The sequence below is a fragment of the Scyliorhinus canicula genome, chromosome 2 (assembly GCF_902713615.1).
Source record: "Scyliorhinus canicula chromosome 2, sScyCan1.1, whole genome shotgun sequence".
NCBI lineage: Eukaryota > Metazoa > Chordata > Chondrichthyes > Carcharhiniformes > Scyliorhinidae > Scyliorhinus > Scyliorhinus canicula.
Genome location: NC_052147.1, coordinates 276,538,726 through 276,554,192, shown reverse-complemented (window position 1 = coordinate 276,554,192; position 15,467 = coordinate 276,538,726). Strand labels below are relative to the sequence as shown.

Sequence of the window (15,467 nt, the reverse complement as noted above, 5' to 3'; positions counted from 1 at the left end):
CGCCCCTGATTCTACATCTGGATCTCCAGAACTAAGGTCACCTCTCCCTGTTGTACGATTGATATCCTTAATTAATAGAGCTCCCCTCTTTCCTCGCCTCCTGTCCTTCCTAAACGTCACAAACCCATGGATATTCAGGTCCTGGTCTTTATCATCCTGCAGCCATGTCTTTGTACTGGTTACTAGCATGCATGTTTATTTATGTTTGTCTGCACCAACTGCCTTGTTTTATCCGACTCAGTATTTGCTACATTTGAACATTGTTCAATCTGCACATTTTGAAATTATGCCCTGTATATCCAATATTAGGTCATAAACACGTCTCAAAAAAGAACAATGGTCCCATTGTTAACCCCTGGGAGACTTTACTCTGTACTTCCCTCTAATCCAAGAGCAATTTCTCACCTGCCCTCTCTGTTTTCCATTTCCATATCCATACTGCCACTCCCTCTTTAATCACTGGTCTTAAACGACTAACTGAATCAGCACAACAGCACAATCTACTTCAAACTGTGAACTGATGAGCCTAACAGGCCTGCAAGGGAGATAACGCAAGCATAACGCAAATTCTGGGTATTCGACAATCTAATCGTGCATTGGTTCTGATGAGCACAATAAGAAGTCTTACAACGCCAGGTTAAAGTCCAACAGGTTTGTTTCAAACACTAGCTTTCGGAGCACTGCTCCTTCCTCAGGTGAATTCCTCTGAACATTCACCTGAGGAAGGAGCAGTGCTCCGAAAGCTAGTGTTTGAAACAAACCTGTTGGACTTTAACCTGGTGTTGTAAGACTTCTTACTGCGCTCACCCCAGTCCAAAGCCGGCATCTCCACATCTTAGTTCTGATGCTGTGTGCATGCGAGCTTCACTGCCACAAATGCTCCCAGCGATCCTCCGCCCTGAATTCGGAGACACAGCTCCTTTTGGCACCATGGCAATAAAGCACGTAGGCTTGGGAAATGCTGATGAGAGTGCATTCAGAGAAAGAACCATTCGTAAGTAAACAAGTCTGGTCAAAATATGGGCTAAAGATTTTGGCACAGTTCACAAGTGTAAAATATCCCCCACAGCTGACTTGGTGCAACTGCTGAAATGAAGCATGCAGTTTGAAAACCTGTCCCATTCGGAAAACCAAATGATCATTGGATTCTGGTAACTTGCATTACTGTGAATCAAATTCACGAATCCTTGAAGGGCAGCCCAGTTAGCAGTGGGTAGCACTGTTGCTTTACAGCGCCAGTCAAAGAAGGCTCTTTGTTTGTTTCATTTTCGCTTGCATTTGCCTAGAGAAATCTATTCCCTCCTTTCTTCCAAATCCCCAAAGCAGCTGATTGCATCTTAAAGCAATTCGAAAACTCTGCTCTCCAAATTCATTCAGTGGGCATCACAGTAAGGCTAGAGCTTGTTGCCCATCACTATTGTCCCGAGACGAATGGCTTGTTAGGCCATTTCAGAAGGCATTTAAGAATTAAGCACATTGCTGTCGATCTAGAGTCCCATGTAGGCCAGACCAGGTAAGGATGGTAGATTTCCTTTCCATAAGCAATTGACTGAACCAGATGGGTTTTTAAATGACCATTGCCAATGGTTCCATTCGTTGAAAGACACAAGCTCTTCTGTTCTTTCCTAATCATTTAAACAAGATGTCAGCCTAATGAGGGAAGGTCTTGAGGCATAATGTGTATGTAGTGTGTCTGCCTCCGAGGCAGAAGCTCCAAGTTCAACTCCCACTCCATGACAAGTGGCCAAAGGTGTACATATGAAGTGGCCAAAAAGGTATAGTGTAGCAGGCAGTACCCAAGAAAAGATGTGCTGGCCTTGGAAAGGGTCCAGAGGAGGTTCACAAGAATGATCCCTGGAATGAAGAACTTGTTGTATGAGGAACGGTTGAGGACTCTGGGTCTGTACTCGTTGGGAGTATAAGAGGAGAGAGGGGAGATCTTATTGAAACTTACAGGAGACTGCGAGACCTGGATAGAGAGGATATGGAGAGGATGTTTCCACTTGTAGGAAAAACTAGAAGCAGAGGACACCATCTCAGACTAAAGGGACGATCCTTTAAAACAGAGATGAGGAGGAATTTCTTCAGCCAGAGTGTGGTGAATCTGTGGAACTTTTTGCCGCAGAAGGCTGTGGAGGCCAAATCACTGAATGTCTTTAAGACAGAGATAGATAGGTTCTTGATTAATAAGGAGATCAGGGGTTATGGGGAGAAGGCAGGAGAATGGGGATGAGAAAATATCAGTCATGACTGAATGACGGAGCAGACTCAATGGGCTGAGTGGCCTAATTCTGCTCCTATGTCTTATGGTCTTATGAGTGGGTGAGGTTCCTGGTCATCCATGTGGTGGAATTAACGTTGGAGGCTCCAAACTGCATGTATGTAAAAGTGAATGTTGCCCAGTGACTCTCAGCTCTTTTATTTTAAAGATTTAAAGTACCCAATTTAAAAACTAAAAAAAAATTTTTTTTTTTTTTTTTTATAAAAAGAGTACCTAAATATTTTTTTTCCAATTAAGGGGCAGGTGGCACGGTGACACAGTGGTTAGCACTATTGCATCACAGCGCCAAGGTCCCAGGTTCGATTCCCAGCTTGGGTCATTGTCCGTGCGGAGTCTGCATCTTCTCCCCGTGTCTGCGTGGGTTTCCTCCGAGAGCTCCGGTTTCCTCCCACAAGTCCTGAATGACGTGCTGTTAGGTGAATTAGACATTCTGAATTCTCCCTCAGTGTATCTGAACAGGCACCATAGTGTGGCGACTGGGGATTTTCACAGTAACTTCATTGCAGTGTTAATGTAAGCTTACTTGTGACACTAATAAAGATTATTAATTTAGCATGGCCAATCCACCTAACCTGCACATCTTTGATCTGTGGGCGGAAACTGGAGCACCCGGAGGAAACCCACGCACACACGGGGAGGATGTGCAAACTCCTCACAGACAGTGACCCAACCCGGAATCGAACCTGGGACCCTGGAGCTGTGAAACAATTGTGCTATCCACAAAGCTACCGTGCTGCACATATTTGGGTTGTGCGGTGAGACCCATGCATACATAGGGCCAGTGACCCAGGGCCTGGATCGAACTCGGGTACTTGCCTCAGTGAGGCAGTAATGCTAACCACTGCACCACCATGCTGTCCAACTCTTAAGTAAATTGTAACACACCCAACATCTCCAGACTAGTAAGTTCCAACGGTATCTTCCGAAAGGCATCACAGTACTCAAATTGTAATCTGGCCAGAGAACAGGATTGTTTTCGGACAATATCATATTAGCCTGTCTGCAATTAAAAAAATTTAAAAGGCAAATTTGTTTCTCTACTACCTTTCAGAAAAAGTCTTGGGTTTAAAGTAGCAGAGAGGGCTACAATCTCAGGTCACAGGTTTCAGCCTCCTTGAGTAGGGATTCTGTGATTCTGGCATCCTTCATACATATTCTCCCACCTGAACCCCTCAATTAGATTCCAGTCTGCATCTCACTCAGATTTTCAGCATTTTCTCTGTAATTATCTTCTGTAAGTGATTACTTTCAAAGTAAAAGTTAGCTGTAAAGTGATCTACTGACCCTTTGGGAAAGTGTTTACTTCTCTGATTTTAAGGTGATGAGGTTTTTCCTCCCCTTAAGACATGTTCTCTGGATAAAGGGGCGGCACATTGGCACAGTGCTTTGCACTGCTGCATCATGGCACCAAGGACACTGGTTCGAATCTCGGCCCCGGGTCACTGTCCGTGTGGAGTTTGCACATTCTCTCAGTGTCTGCGTGGGTCTCACTCCCACAACCCAAAGACCTGCAGGGTAGGTGGATTGGCCGCACTAAAATTGCCCCTTAATAAAACAGAAAAATCTTCTCTGGATAAAAATATATTTCCAATTAATTACACAAAACCATACTTTTATGGGGAGCCTGTGTGGTAATGCTGCAAGGCCTTCTGAAGTTACCTACACTCCAAGACTGACTCAGCATAGGTAAAGGTGTGACAGCAGGAACGTAAAGCTGCAATCTTAAAAAATATGTACAAATGCAGTGAACCTTTTGGCAAAACTGGCAAGTCATGCTACAGTTGTACAGAACATTGGTGCGGCCACACATGGAATATTGCGCACCATTCTGGTCGCAACACTACCAGATGGATGTGCAGGCTTTGGAGAGGGTGCAGAGGAGGTTTACCAGGATGTTGCCTAGTCTGGAGGGCGTTAGCTGTGCAGAGAGCCTGAATAGATTCAGACTGTTTTCACGGGAGGGTTTAAACTAGTATGGCAGGGGGTGGGGACCGGAGCAATAGGTCAGGAGGTGAAAAAATTGAGGGAGAACAAGGGAATAGGGCCAGTATGGCTCTGAGGAAGAGCAGACAGGGAGATGTTGCTGAAAACAACTGGTGGCCTGAAGCGCACATGTTTTAATGCAAGAAGTACAACAGGTAAGGCAGATGAACTTAAGAGCTTACTTGGAACTATGATGTTTTTGCCATTACAGAGGCCTGATTGAGGGAAGGACAGGATTTGCAGCCAAACGTTCCAGGATTTAGATGTTTCAGGCGGGATAGAGGGGGATGTAGAAGGGGTGGCGGAGTTGCGCTGCTGGTTAGGGAGAATATCACAGCTGTACTGTGGGAGGACACCTCAGAGGGCAGCGAGGCTATATGGGTAGAGATCAGGAATAAGAAGGGTGCAGTCACAATGTTGGGGGTTTTCTACAGGACTCCCAACAGCCAGCGGGAGATAGAGGAGCAGATACGTAGATAGATTTTGGAAACGAGTAAAAGCAACAGGGTTGTTGTAGTGGGAGACTTAAACTTAGGGACTCACTTAGTGCTAGAGGCTTGGACGGGGCAGAGTTTGTAAGGAGCATCCAGGAGGGCTTCTTAAAACAATATGTAGATAGTCCAACTAGGGAAGGGGCTATATTGGACCTGGTGTTGGGGAATGAGCCCTGACAGATGGCAGAAGTTTCAGTAGGGGAGCATTTTGGGAACAGTCAGTAAAGTTTCTGACATTCACCCGGCGAGCACACGCCAATCACCACTTGCCAACAGAATCTGCTTCTGTCACACTCTCCGGCGATGCTGTCCAGACCCCGAACAACTCGCAGCACTGGTTCTTCTGCCAATCACCTTAAAATCAGCATCTGACTGCCCCCTTATGAAACTCCTCAGGGCCTTTTGCTATCCAAAGATTCTCCACAGTGCAGAAAGAAGCTATTTGACCCATTAGTGTGTGCATCAGCCCTTCAAAAGGACACCCTACCTAGGCCCATCGTCCCACCCTATCCCCGTAACTCCATCTAACCTGCAGATCTTTGGGCTCTGGGAGAAAATTGGAGCACCCGGAGAACACCCTCTAGGTTTAAAAAGGTGCTGGATGCTGTTGATGTAGGTCGACAGCTGCTTAAATACCTATATAGCGAATATCCACACTTAATAAGAGTAAGAGTAGGCCATTGAACTCATTGAGCCTACTCCACCATTCAATAAAGTCATGGCTCATTTGATTGCAGCCATAACTGCTAATATGGAGTCTGTCCCCAGTAACCCTTGGCTCCCTGGTCAAATCAAAACCTAACTCGACCTTTAATATTCAATGATTCAGCCTTCACTGCTCTCTGAGAAAGAAAATTCTAAGCACTAAGCACCCTCCTCATCAATCTTACATGGGAGACCCTGGATTTTAAAACTCTGCCCCCTAGTTTTAGTTCCCCCACAGAAGGAAACATCCTGCCAGTATGCATCCTGTCAAGTCCCCTCAGAATCCTGCATGTTTCAATAAGATCACCTCTCATTCTTCTAAACTCTAATGAGTACAGGCCCAGCCTGCTCAACCTTTCCTCATCAGATAACCGGTTCTAGCCCAGAGGGAGGGACATCAATCTTTATTATTGTCACAAGTAGGCTTACATTAACACTGCTATGAGGTTACTGTGAATATCCCCTAGTCGCCACCCTCCAGCGGTTGTTCGGGTACACTGAAAGAAGAATTCAGAATGTCCAATTCAACTAACAGCACATCTTTTGGGATTTGTGGTAGCAAACCGGAGCATCTGGAGGAAACCCACGCAGACATGGATAGAATGTGCAGACTCCGCACAGATAGTGACCCAAGCGGGAATCGAACCCGAGACCCTGGCGCTTTGAAGCAACAGTGCTAACCACTGTGCTTCCTTGCCCACTGGGCCACAAGACCTATTAACCGGATAGCCCTTTAGAGTCAAAGAGGCCCTTCGGCCCATCATGTCTGCATTGGCCGTCAAGCACTTATTTACTCGAATCCCCTTTTCCAGCACTTAGTCCATAGACTTGGATGCTATGGTATTTCAAGTGCTCAACTAAATACTTTTTAAATGTTGAGGGTTCCTGCCTCTATCACACTTTCAGGCAGAGTTCTAGATTCCCACCACCTCTGGGTGAAAAAGCTTTTCCTCACATCTTCCCTCAACCTGCTGTCTCTTACCTTAAATCTGTGCCCCCTGGTTATTGGCTCCTTCCGTCCACCCAATGTGTGCCCCTCAAACTGATACATCTCAAATCAGGTCCCCCCTCAGCCTTCTCTGCTCGAAGGAAAACAACCCCAGGCCAACCAGCCTCTCTTCATAGCTGAAACGCTTCAGCCCAGGCAACATCCTGGTGAAACTCCTCTGCCTCCTCTCGAGTTCAATCACATCCTTCCTATAGTGTGGGGACCAGAACTGCACACAGTACTCTGGCTGTGGCCCAACCAGCATTTTATACAGCTCCATCATAACCTCCCTGCTCTAATGTACAGGGAGCCGGTTTAGCGCAGTTGGCTGGACAACTGGATTGTGAGGCAGAGCAAGGCCAACAGTGCAGATTCAATTCCTGCCTTCTGGTTCAGCACCCTGGGCTAAATCGCTGGCTTTTAAAGCAGACCGAGGCAGGCCAGCAGCACGGGTCAATTCCCGCACCAGCCTCCCCGAACTGGCGCCGGAATGTGGCGACTAGGGGCTTTTCACAGTAACTTCATTTGAAGCCTACTTGTGACAATAAGCAATTTTCATTTCATTTCAAACTTGTCCCTCGCCTGAGGTGTGGTGATCCTCAGGTTAACTCACCACCAGTCAGCCTCCCAAAACGTATCACCACACGGTTTTTGAGGGTTAAATTCCATTTGCCACTGTTCTGCCCATCTGACCAGCCCATCTACATCGTCTGGTAATCTCGGACTCACCTCCTCACCATTTACACCACAAATTTAATAATAATAATAATCACTTATTGTCACAAGTAGGCTTCAATGAAGTTACTGTGAAAAGCCCCTAGTTGCCACATTCCAGCGCCTGTTTAGGGAAGCTGGTACGGGAATTTCCATGTCACCCACGAACTTGGTGACCAAACCTCCTGCTTTTAATAATGGGGGGGGGGCTGGCAGGAGCAGGAGGGGCCGAATGGCCTATTTCTGTGCTGCATCGTGCCAGGATCAGCCCATTCCTGTCTCCTGCCTCCCTTTTAAGACGGTGACACAGGTCTGGCGCCACATGCCTCGCGGTTACTTCATTTAAAAAGCCTTGTAAAATAAATAAGCGCCTGCCTGCTGATGGATAAATCCCCAACATCAGGGGCCAGATCACTTCAGAAACTTACCGACATCCAGGTCGAAGGGGTTGGTGGCGAAGAAGGGCATGGTCTGCGCCTAAAGACCTTCCAATGCAGGGGGAGGAACAGACCCTTCCAGGGGTAGGCCGCAGCCGGGCCTCGGCGTTTCTTCGGCTCTAAGCCCGTGGCGCTCGCTCCTCCGCCGGCCTCTGGCGCATCCTCAGGGCCGAGGCCTTCGGCGCACCCCCCTCCTCCCGCAGACACTCACTTCCTGCGCCGCCACTTACAGCGCCGCCGACACAATCCGCCCGACTTCAAATGGCGTCACTGGAGGAGCGGCGGGGAAAGAAATAAAATAAATAATAACTTTGGAGGCCGGTCAGGTGACTCCCTCTCGCCTCCGCCCAGCTTTCCTTCCATTGGAGGGGGAGGGGAATGGGGGGGGGGGGGACCTCCGGCCCGGTCCTCCAGCGGCTTCAGCCGGGCCAGGGGGCAGCACCGGGAGCGGGGCGGCAGGCGCAATGCGCAGTCAGCCAGGCCAGGGGGCAGCACCGGGAGCCGGGCGGCAGGCGCAATGCGCAGTCAGCCAGGCCAGGGGGCACCGGGAGCGGGGCGGCAGGAGCAATGCGCAGTCAGCCAGGCCAGGGGGCAGCACCGGGAGCGGGGCGGCAGGCGCAATCAACCGGGCCAGAGGGCAGCACCGGGAGCGGGGCGGCAGGCGCAATGCCCCTTGCGGCAGGCGCAATCCGTAGTCAGCCGGGCTAGGCGGCAGCACTGGGAGAAGCGCGGCAGGTGCTGTGCGCAGTCAGCCGGGCCAGGGGGCAGCACCGGAAGAAGAGCGGCAGGCGCAGTGCGCAGTCAGCCGGGCCAGGGGGCAGCATCGGGAGACGAGCGGCAGGCGCAGTGCGCAGTCAGCCGGGCCAGGGGGCAGCACTAAAGAAGAAACGCGGAAGGGTGTCATTGGCGTGTGGGGGTGGGGTCAGCGTCCAGCAGATATTGCGCGGCGGGGCTCAGTGACGGTCTGATCACCATGGCGGCAGCGGCGTCTGGGAGCGGGTCGGAGCAGAAACGTGATGGGAACCTGAGGAAAAGACGGGGACCGGGACCCATCGCCACCGCCTATATGGTCGTTTACAATGTGGTGATGACGGCCGGGTGAGAACAAGCACTTTGGCTGTAAGCTGGGCTCCAGGCAGCTTCAATTGGAGCTAACCGGGCCAGGGACAGTCCACAAATTACCACATCTCTTTGTAAACGTATAAAGGTCACTGCCGTGTTTACACATGGCTTTAAGTAACATAGAAATAATGCTTTGGGTTTAGGTAGTAAAAGCACTATTGCAAATTCAAAAGCAGCATTCGACTTAACTCTTCTATAGTCTTCATTCGTGTAGCGCTGCTGCTTATTTATGGATGGTCCCTAAATGAGTAAGACAAGTACAGTGGTACTGGGTGGAGAATATTATTGTGGGGGATGCATATGAAATGCAGTAAGGTCAGGCGTGTATTCTGCAAATGGATGGTGTCCTCTTTATTTCTTATCCCCCCCCCCCCCCCCCAAGCCACAGTTGCATGGTTGTGCCAATTGAAGAACTCCCATGTGCAGATCACTGGTGAAAATCATTGTAATGCAAGCAGTGGACTTTGTTCTGCATCTCTGTGCCAATGTTGTGAAACCAAACTGACTTTGTTCCCTTTCAGCTCCAGCCTTCAGGGCGGTAAACTGGGAGACTGCTGTTGCTGGATTGTACAGACTGAACTGAGTTGGCAGACTTTGATGTGGAGGAGACTGGTGGCCGGGTGGGGTGGGGGGCTCAGTGCACATTTATCTAGGCAGATGGAGAGCGTGTGTTTATCTCTGACTGGCGAATATTTGGGAGCAGGTTGACTGCCTGCCCTTGGATTGTAACATCTTCTGAAGGGTTTTAATTTGATCTGTTCTGCCCTACATACAAAAAAAGTGGTGTGTTGTGTTCCTGGGGGAGCGAGAGCGATTGTAATGTTCAAGGTTATCGGAAGATTTCTTGATATTTATAGCACTCTCATTTGCAGATTTGGTATGAAATGCAGCAACTTGTAATTATGTGGTGGTTGTCGTGTGGGGGAAGCACCCGCTGTGCCACTCCACAAAGTGAATACTGAAGGGGGCAGGGCAGGTGTGGGTAGGGGGTACAGTAAAAGAGAGGCTATGTGAAAACTCAAAAAGAAAATTGAAGGTTTGTAAAACACGGAGATTTCTCAAAGTGCTACACGGACAGTGCTTCTGAAGTGTAGAAAACACAGCAACCAATTTGTGCTCTGCAAGCTTCCACGTGCATACAAACATATTAAATTGTAGCAGAAGTAGGCCACTTGGAACCCCCGCCGCCCCAAGCCTGCTCCACAATTCAATATGCTTGTGTTGAATTCCACATTCCTGTCTCTCTCTCTCTTTTCTCTTCCCCCCCCCCCCCCCGAAAACATTTGATTCCTGTCTGACAAGAATCTTGTCTCCCTCTGCTTTAAAAATATAGTCGCGCAATCCTCCTGAGAGAAAAAGATTTCTCATCTCTGTCGTAAAAGTGTGACCCCCTAGCTCTGGACTCTCTCACGAGAGGAAACATCCTTTCCACATTCACCTTGTTGAGACAGTTTGAGGATCTTGTATACTTCAATCAAGTCACCCCCCACTCTTTTAAATTGCAGCAGCAACAAGCCCAGTCTGCCCAACCTCTCCTCCATTTGCATGCAGCAAGTATGATAATGACCGGATAGTTAGTTTTTTTTCAATGGTGTTGGTTGGGGGATATATGTCGACCAACCTGGGGAGGAGTGGGAAGCTTCCGTCCACTCTTCCTGTCACCAAATCTAGTACGGTTTGATGCCTCGACAGAAAGACAACACCTCTGACAGTCTGTCGGAGAGGGACATCTGTGCAGTAAGATCCTGAGGGGTCTTGACAGGGTTGATGTGGAGAGGATGTTTCCTCCTGTGGACAAATCTAGAACTAGGGGTCACTGTTTAAACATAAGGGATTGGGTATTTCAGACAGGGGTGAGGAGAAATGTTCATTTACCAGGATGTTGCCTGGAATGGAGTGCAGGTCTTGTGAGGAAAGGTTGAGGGTACGAGGCCTTTTCTCATTAGAACGGAGACGGATGAGGGGCGACTTGATAGAGGTTTATGAGATGATCAGGGGAATAGATAGAGTAGACAGTAAGAGACTTTTTCCCCGGGAGGAACAAACCATTACAAAGGGACATAAATTTAAGGTGAACGGTGGAAGATATAGGGGGGATGTCAGAGGTAGGTTCTTTACCCAGAGAGTAGTGGGGGCATGGAATGCACTGTCTGTGGAAGTAGTTGAGTCGGAAACATTAGGGACCTTCGAGCGGCTATTGGATAGGTACATGGATTACGGTAGATTGATAGGGTTTAGATTCATTTGTTCTTAATCTAGGACAAAAGTTTGGCACAACATCGTGGGCCGAAGGTCCTGTTCTGTGCTGTATTGTTCTACGTTCTATTTAGTTCTGTCAGTCTACGGAACTTCCTTTCTCAAAAGGCAGAAGCAGACCGTTTGAATATCTTTTAAGGCAGAAGTAGATAGACTTTTGATAAGCGAGGGTGTGAAAGGTTATCCGAAATGTGGAGTTGATATTGCAATCTGAGCGGCCATGATCTCATTAAATGGTCGGCTCGAGGGGCCGAGTGGCATAATGTTTGAACCAACTAAGGAAGAAGGATGAAGTGAGCAAGTTGGGAAAGGTGGTTTTCAGAAGGGGAGCAGGGTTGTACGGGTGAAAGATCAGTTTGTAACACTGGCTGAGGGGTAGAACATACAGTGCAGAAGGAGGCCATTCAGCCCATCGAGTCTGCACTGACCCACTTAAGCCCTCACTTCCACCCTATGCCTGTAACCAAATAACCCTTCCTAACCGTTTTGGTCACTATGGGCAATTTATTATGGCCAATCCACCTAACCTGCACGTCTTTGGACTGTGGGAGGAAACTAGAGCACCCGGAGGAAACTCATGCAGACACGGGGAGAACGTGCAGACTCCGCACAGACAGTGACCCAGCGGTGAATCGAACCTGGGACCCTGGCGCTGTGAAGCCACAGCGCTATCCACTTGTGCTGCCCACGAGGTGTTGTCGGGAAGGTGATGGTTAGTCGATATTTTAAGCCAGAGATAACGGGAACAGGCGGTGGGGGGAGAGGGGAGCTGAAGATGGAATATTTGATTGGCAAAACATACTTTGATAGTGTTTTGAGGCTGTGGCGCAGTTCAGGTATGTGGAAGTAATTTTCAGAAGTTTTAGCTTTTGTTTTGAATGTTTTGGTGTGGGGAGCAATCTTCAGACAGGTTCTCTCTCTCTCTCTCTCTCTCTCTCTCTCTCTCTCTCTCTGTGTATCTCTCTCTCTCTCCCCCCTAGATGATTTGGTAATTTAGCAAACTATGGGATCTAGCTGCTTCCTTTACATCAAAGGTATTTCATTGTTTCTAGAACAGCTGGGAATTCTAGAGGTTGTGGAAGGTGCTATATCGATGCAAATTTTTAAACCTCCCTAATCTCAAAACTAGAGTATCCTATGCTGCTTTTTTGGGTGTTGCACTTAATTAGATTTTTTTTCTAGGTCTCGTTAAAGACACTTCATGATGAGATAGCAGCGTACGTGCTTTTTGATGATGGATTGCTTTCTCTTTAAACAGGCCTGGGATTCAGACTTAATTACGCTGTGTATTTACTCCAGTATCACTGACCTGGTCTATTACATCCTCACACGAGTCTATTTAAAGACAGTGCCAAGGGATTGCTCTCGCCATCTTATCTGTATATCCTACCTCCGTCGCATTGCAGAGTGTTGGAGAGAAATTTAAAAGGAGCGATGCAAACTGTTTTCTTTCTAATCTGAAGGATTTAACAAGCGCCTTCCCTCGATAGCGGCACGTGGTTGCTGATCCTGCGGGTTTATACATTTGTCTATGACCTTAAAAGTGATGGGCGTGGCAGCAGAACATTACAGTGGGCCACACACGGTCAAAGTCCTGTCTTAAAATGAGTGATAATTAAAAAATCTACTGGAATCTTGTTCTTTCTATCAAGAGGATTTGAACAATGCTGAAAAGAGAGACAAGTTGCCAAAGCCTTTGAAGTTTGGCATTCTTGCATTTGACCTGATGAGTGTGAGATGAAAAACTTCAGTAGCATGTCTTTATTTTTAGCAATGTTCAAGTTCTGTACTACCAACCAAGTGTATCTGGAGGACTAGAATACAAGTGATAGCAACATCACATCATTTGAAGGGAAGTGTGTCATGTGATCCTCATGCATAGATCAAGGGCGGAATTCTCCGCTCCCCACGTGGCGTGGGAGAATCGTGGGAGGGCCTCCCGACATTTTGGATGCCCCCAGCGATTCTTTCTCTCCCCACCCCCCCCGGGGGCTCGGAAAAATCGCTGCTCGCCGTTTTTCACGGCGAACGGCGATTCTCCGAGCCTGATGGGCCAAGTGGCTGGCCCTTCATGCCCATTTCACCACGGCAGCAACCACACCTGGTCGCTGCATTCGTGAAACGGGCGGCAGATGCCTGTTTGGGGCACCTAGGGGCCCGATTGGGACGGAAGCACCACGACTGTGCTCGGGAGGGGACAGGCCCGCGATCGGTGCCCACCGATCGTCAGGCCAGCGTCCAAAACAGCACGGTAGCATTGTGGATAGCACAATTGCTTCACAGCGCCAGGGTCCCAGGTTCAATTCCGGCTTGGGTCACTGTCTGTGCAGAGTCTGCACATCCTCCCCGTGTGTGCGTGGGTTTTCTCCGGGTGCTCCGGTTTCCTCCCAGATGATGTGCAGGTTAGGTGGATTGGCCATGATAAATTGCCTTTAGTGTCCAAAATTGCCCTTAGTGTTGGGTGGGGTTCCTGGGTTATAGGGTGGAGGTGTTGACCTTGGGTAGGGTGCTCTGTCCAAGAGCCGGTGCAGACTCGATGATCCGAATGGCCTCCTGCACTGTAAATTCTATTTTTTTTTAAAAACGGACGCACTCTTTCCCCTCCGCCGCCCGGCAAGATCAAGCCGCCACGTCTTGCCGGGCGGCTGAGGAGAAAGACGCATGCGCAGATGACTTCACATTCTCGGCGTGGCGAGGTCGCTGCCGAGAAAGACGGAGGCCCGCTGCTAGCCCCCCGGGTGGGGGTGAATTAGGTGCGGGGAGCGGGCTCCGAGGCTGTCGTGAACCTCGGCCGAGTTCACGACCGCCTTCACGAATTCGGCCCCCTGCGGAGAATTCCGCCCCAAGCTTTTCGTACCTCAACAAGCAATAGTGCCTTGGTTAAGTGCGCATTTAAAAAATTTTATTACCATCATAGTGCCGCTGGTCAGAGATTGGCCCAAACCGGATGGATATATGCTGAGCACTGACTGCACAGAGGCAAGCTTCGTGACAGTCTGATTCCGGTAGTGCACCGGTGCACTGCCGCATTCGGGGTGTACACACCACGCTCTTCATTATTGTTCCCACCGCTGCCATCGTGTTGAGCTGTTGTAATGATATAACGGCACACACCCTCATAAGGGATTATGTAAACGTGTTGTGGGCTCATTTATTCAGACTAGGCACCTAAAGAACAGCTATACAATGGTTAAAAAGCTCAAAGAAGACCACAGGGTTGAGTGTCCTGCATTCAGTTAACAAGTCCTAGTGAGCTTGAGGTTGGATTACATGATGAACTTCCTATCTAGTGGTGGCACGCTGAATATTACAGCAACAAGGGGGTAGAAGTCATCCTTCAGCAACACAAAACCCTGATCCGACCACATTTGGAGTTACTGTGAGCAGATACGGACACCACCCCTTAGCAAGTATATATTGATACTATAGTGTCTTCAGTTGTCTAGGGCCTATGTTCTACAATTCCCTGCCTCAAATTCTCTTTCTCTCCCATTAAAAAAACTACGAGTAGTTTGCGAGTAGCTCATTCTGTGCCTTACCAATTGTGAAGTGTGTTCAACAACTTGCATTTATATAACCTGTTTTTTAGGTAAGAGTCGAGATCCTGGTTTTGCATCTGAACCAATATTGTTTAAATGTAATTGAATCTGAGCTTCCACAGTGTCTTATTGTTTAATTGTAACTGAATCTGGCGAGAGCGCAGAGGAGATTTCCAAGAATTCTGCCAGGGCTTGGAAATCGCAGCTGTGTGGAGAGATTGGATAGGCTTGGGTTGCTTTCCTTGGAACAGCAGAGGCTAAGGGGTGACCTAATTGAGGTGTACAAAATGATGAGGGGCCGAGACAGGAAAGAGTTGTTTTCCTTAGCGAAGGGGTCAATTACCAGGGGGAATAGATTTAAGGTGATTGGTGGAAGGATTTGAGGGGACGTGAGGAGGGAGAACCTTTTCACCCAGAGGGTGGTGGGTGTCTGGAATTCACCGCCTAAGTTGGTAATTGAGGCTGAAACACTCAACTCAATTACAAGGTACCTGGATCTGCATCTGAAGTGCTGTCACCACCGATGCTACAGACCAGGTGCTGGAAAACGGGATTCAATGAGAAGCTAGTTTTCTTTTCCCTCTTTTGGCTGACACTGTACATTTTCTGTCGTTCTATTGTTGCACCTCAAACATGTGGCAACTAGCGCCATGGACAAAACACTCCAATTATTGTACGACAAGCTCCTTTATTGTCTCTTACCAGGTTACCCTTTTGTGGTGTTTTGAGACTTCTCTGGTATCAGAAGCTCTGTTGCACACTGTATCAAAACTAAATACCACTTGTTAAGAGGTGAGATGACCAGAGTCCCTCTTGGTGGATTCTGATATCCTCTCTGCTTCTTAACGATGGTTCTTCCTGCAAGGTATTTCTTCGGAAGTTTCTGTGTTTCTCCTTTTCGTACAGATCTTGGTCTCATGCTTCCAGTCCTGTACTCGGGACAACACT

General features: G+C 48.4%; 2 protein-coding genes across 3 annotated transcripts in view; one reads left to right on the top strand and one right to left on the bottom strand.

Moving 5' to 3' along the window:
* stam2 (signal transducing adaptor molecule (SH3 domain and ITAM motif) 2) overlaps window positions 1-7,979 on the bottom strand; it is an 82,447-nt gene extending 74,468 nt beyond the window's left edge. The window contains exon 1 of one of the 2 annotated variants that reach the window (XM_038790094.1): window positions 7,594-7,979. In XM_038790094.1, coding sequence (XP_038646022.1) covers window positions 7,594-7,633 — 40 coding nt within the window. In that variant the 5' untranslated portion in view covers window positions 7,634-7,979. The remainder of the gene's footprint in view (window positions 1-7,593) is intronic. The other variant, XM_038790093.1, reaches the window with a different exon arrangement.
* A 520-nt stretch (window positions 7,980-8,499) lies between these two features.
* The window catches only part of hacd2 (3-hydroxyacyl-CoA dehydratase 2), a 28,463-nt gene continuing 21,495 nt past the window's right edge, over window positions 8,500-15,467 (top strand). Inside the window, exon 1 of the mRNA XM_038790308.1 lies at window positions 8,500-8,700. Within this exon, the coding sequence (XP_038646236.1) occupies window positions 8,576-8,700 (125 nt within the window). The 5' untranslated portion in view covers window positions 8,500-8,575. The remainder of the gene's footprint in view (window positions 8,701-15,467) is intronic.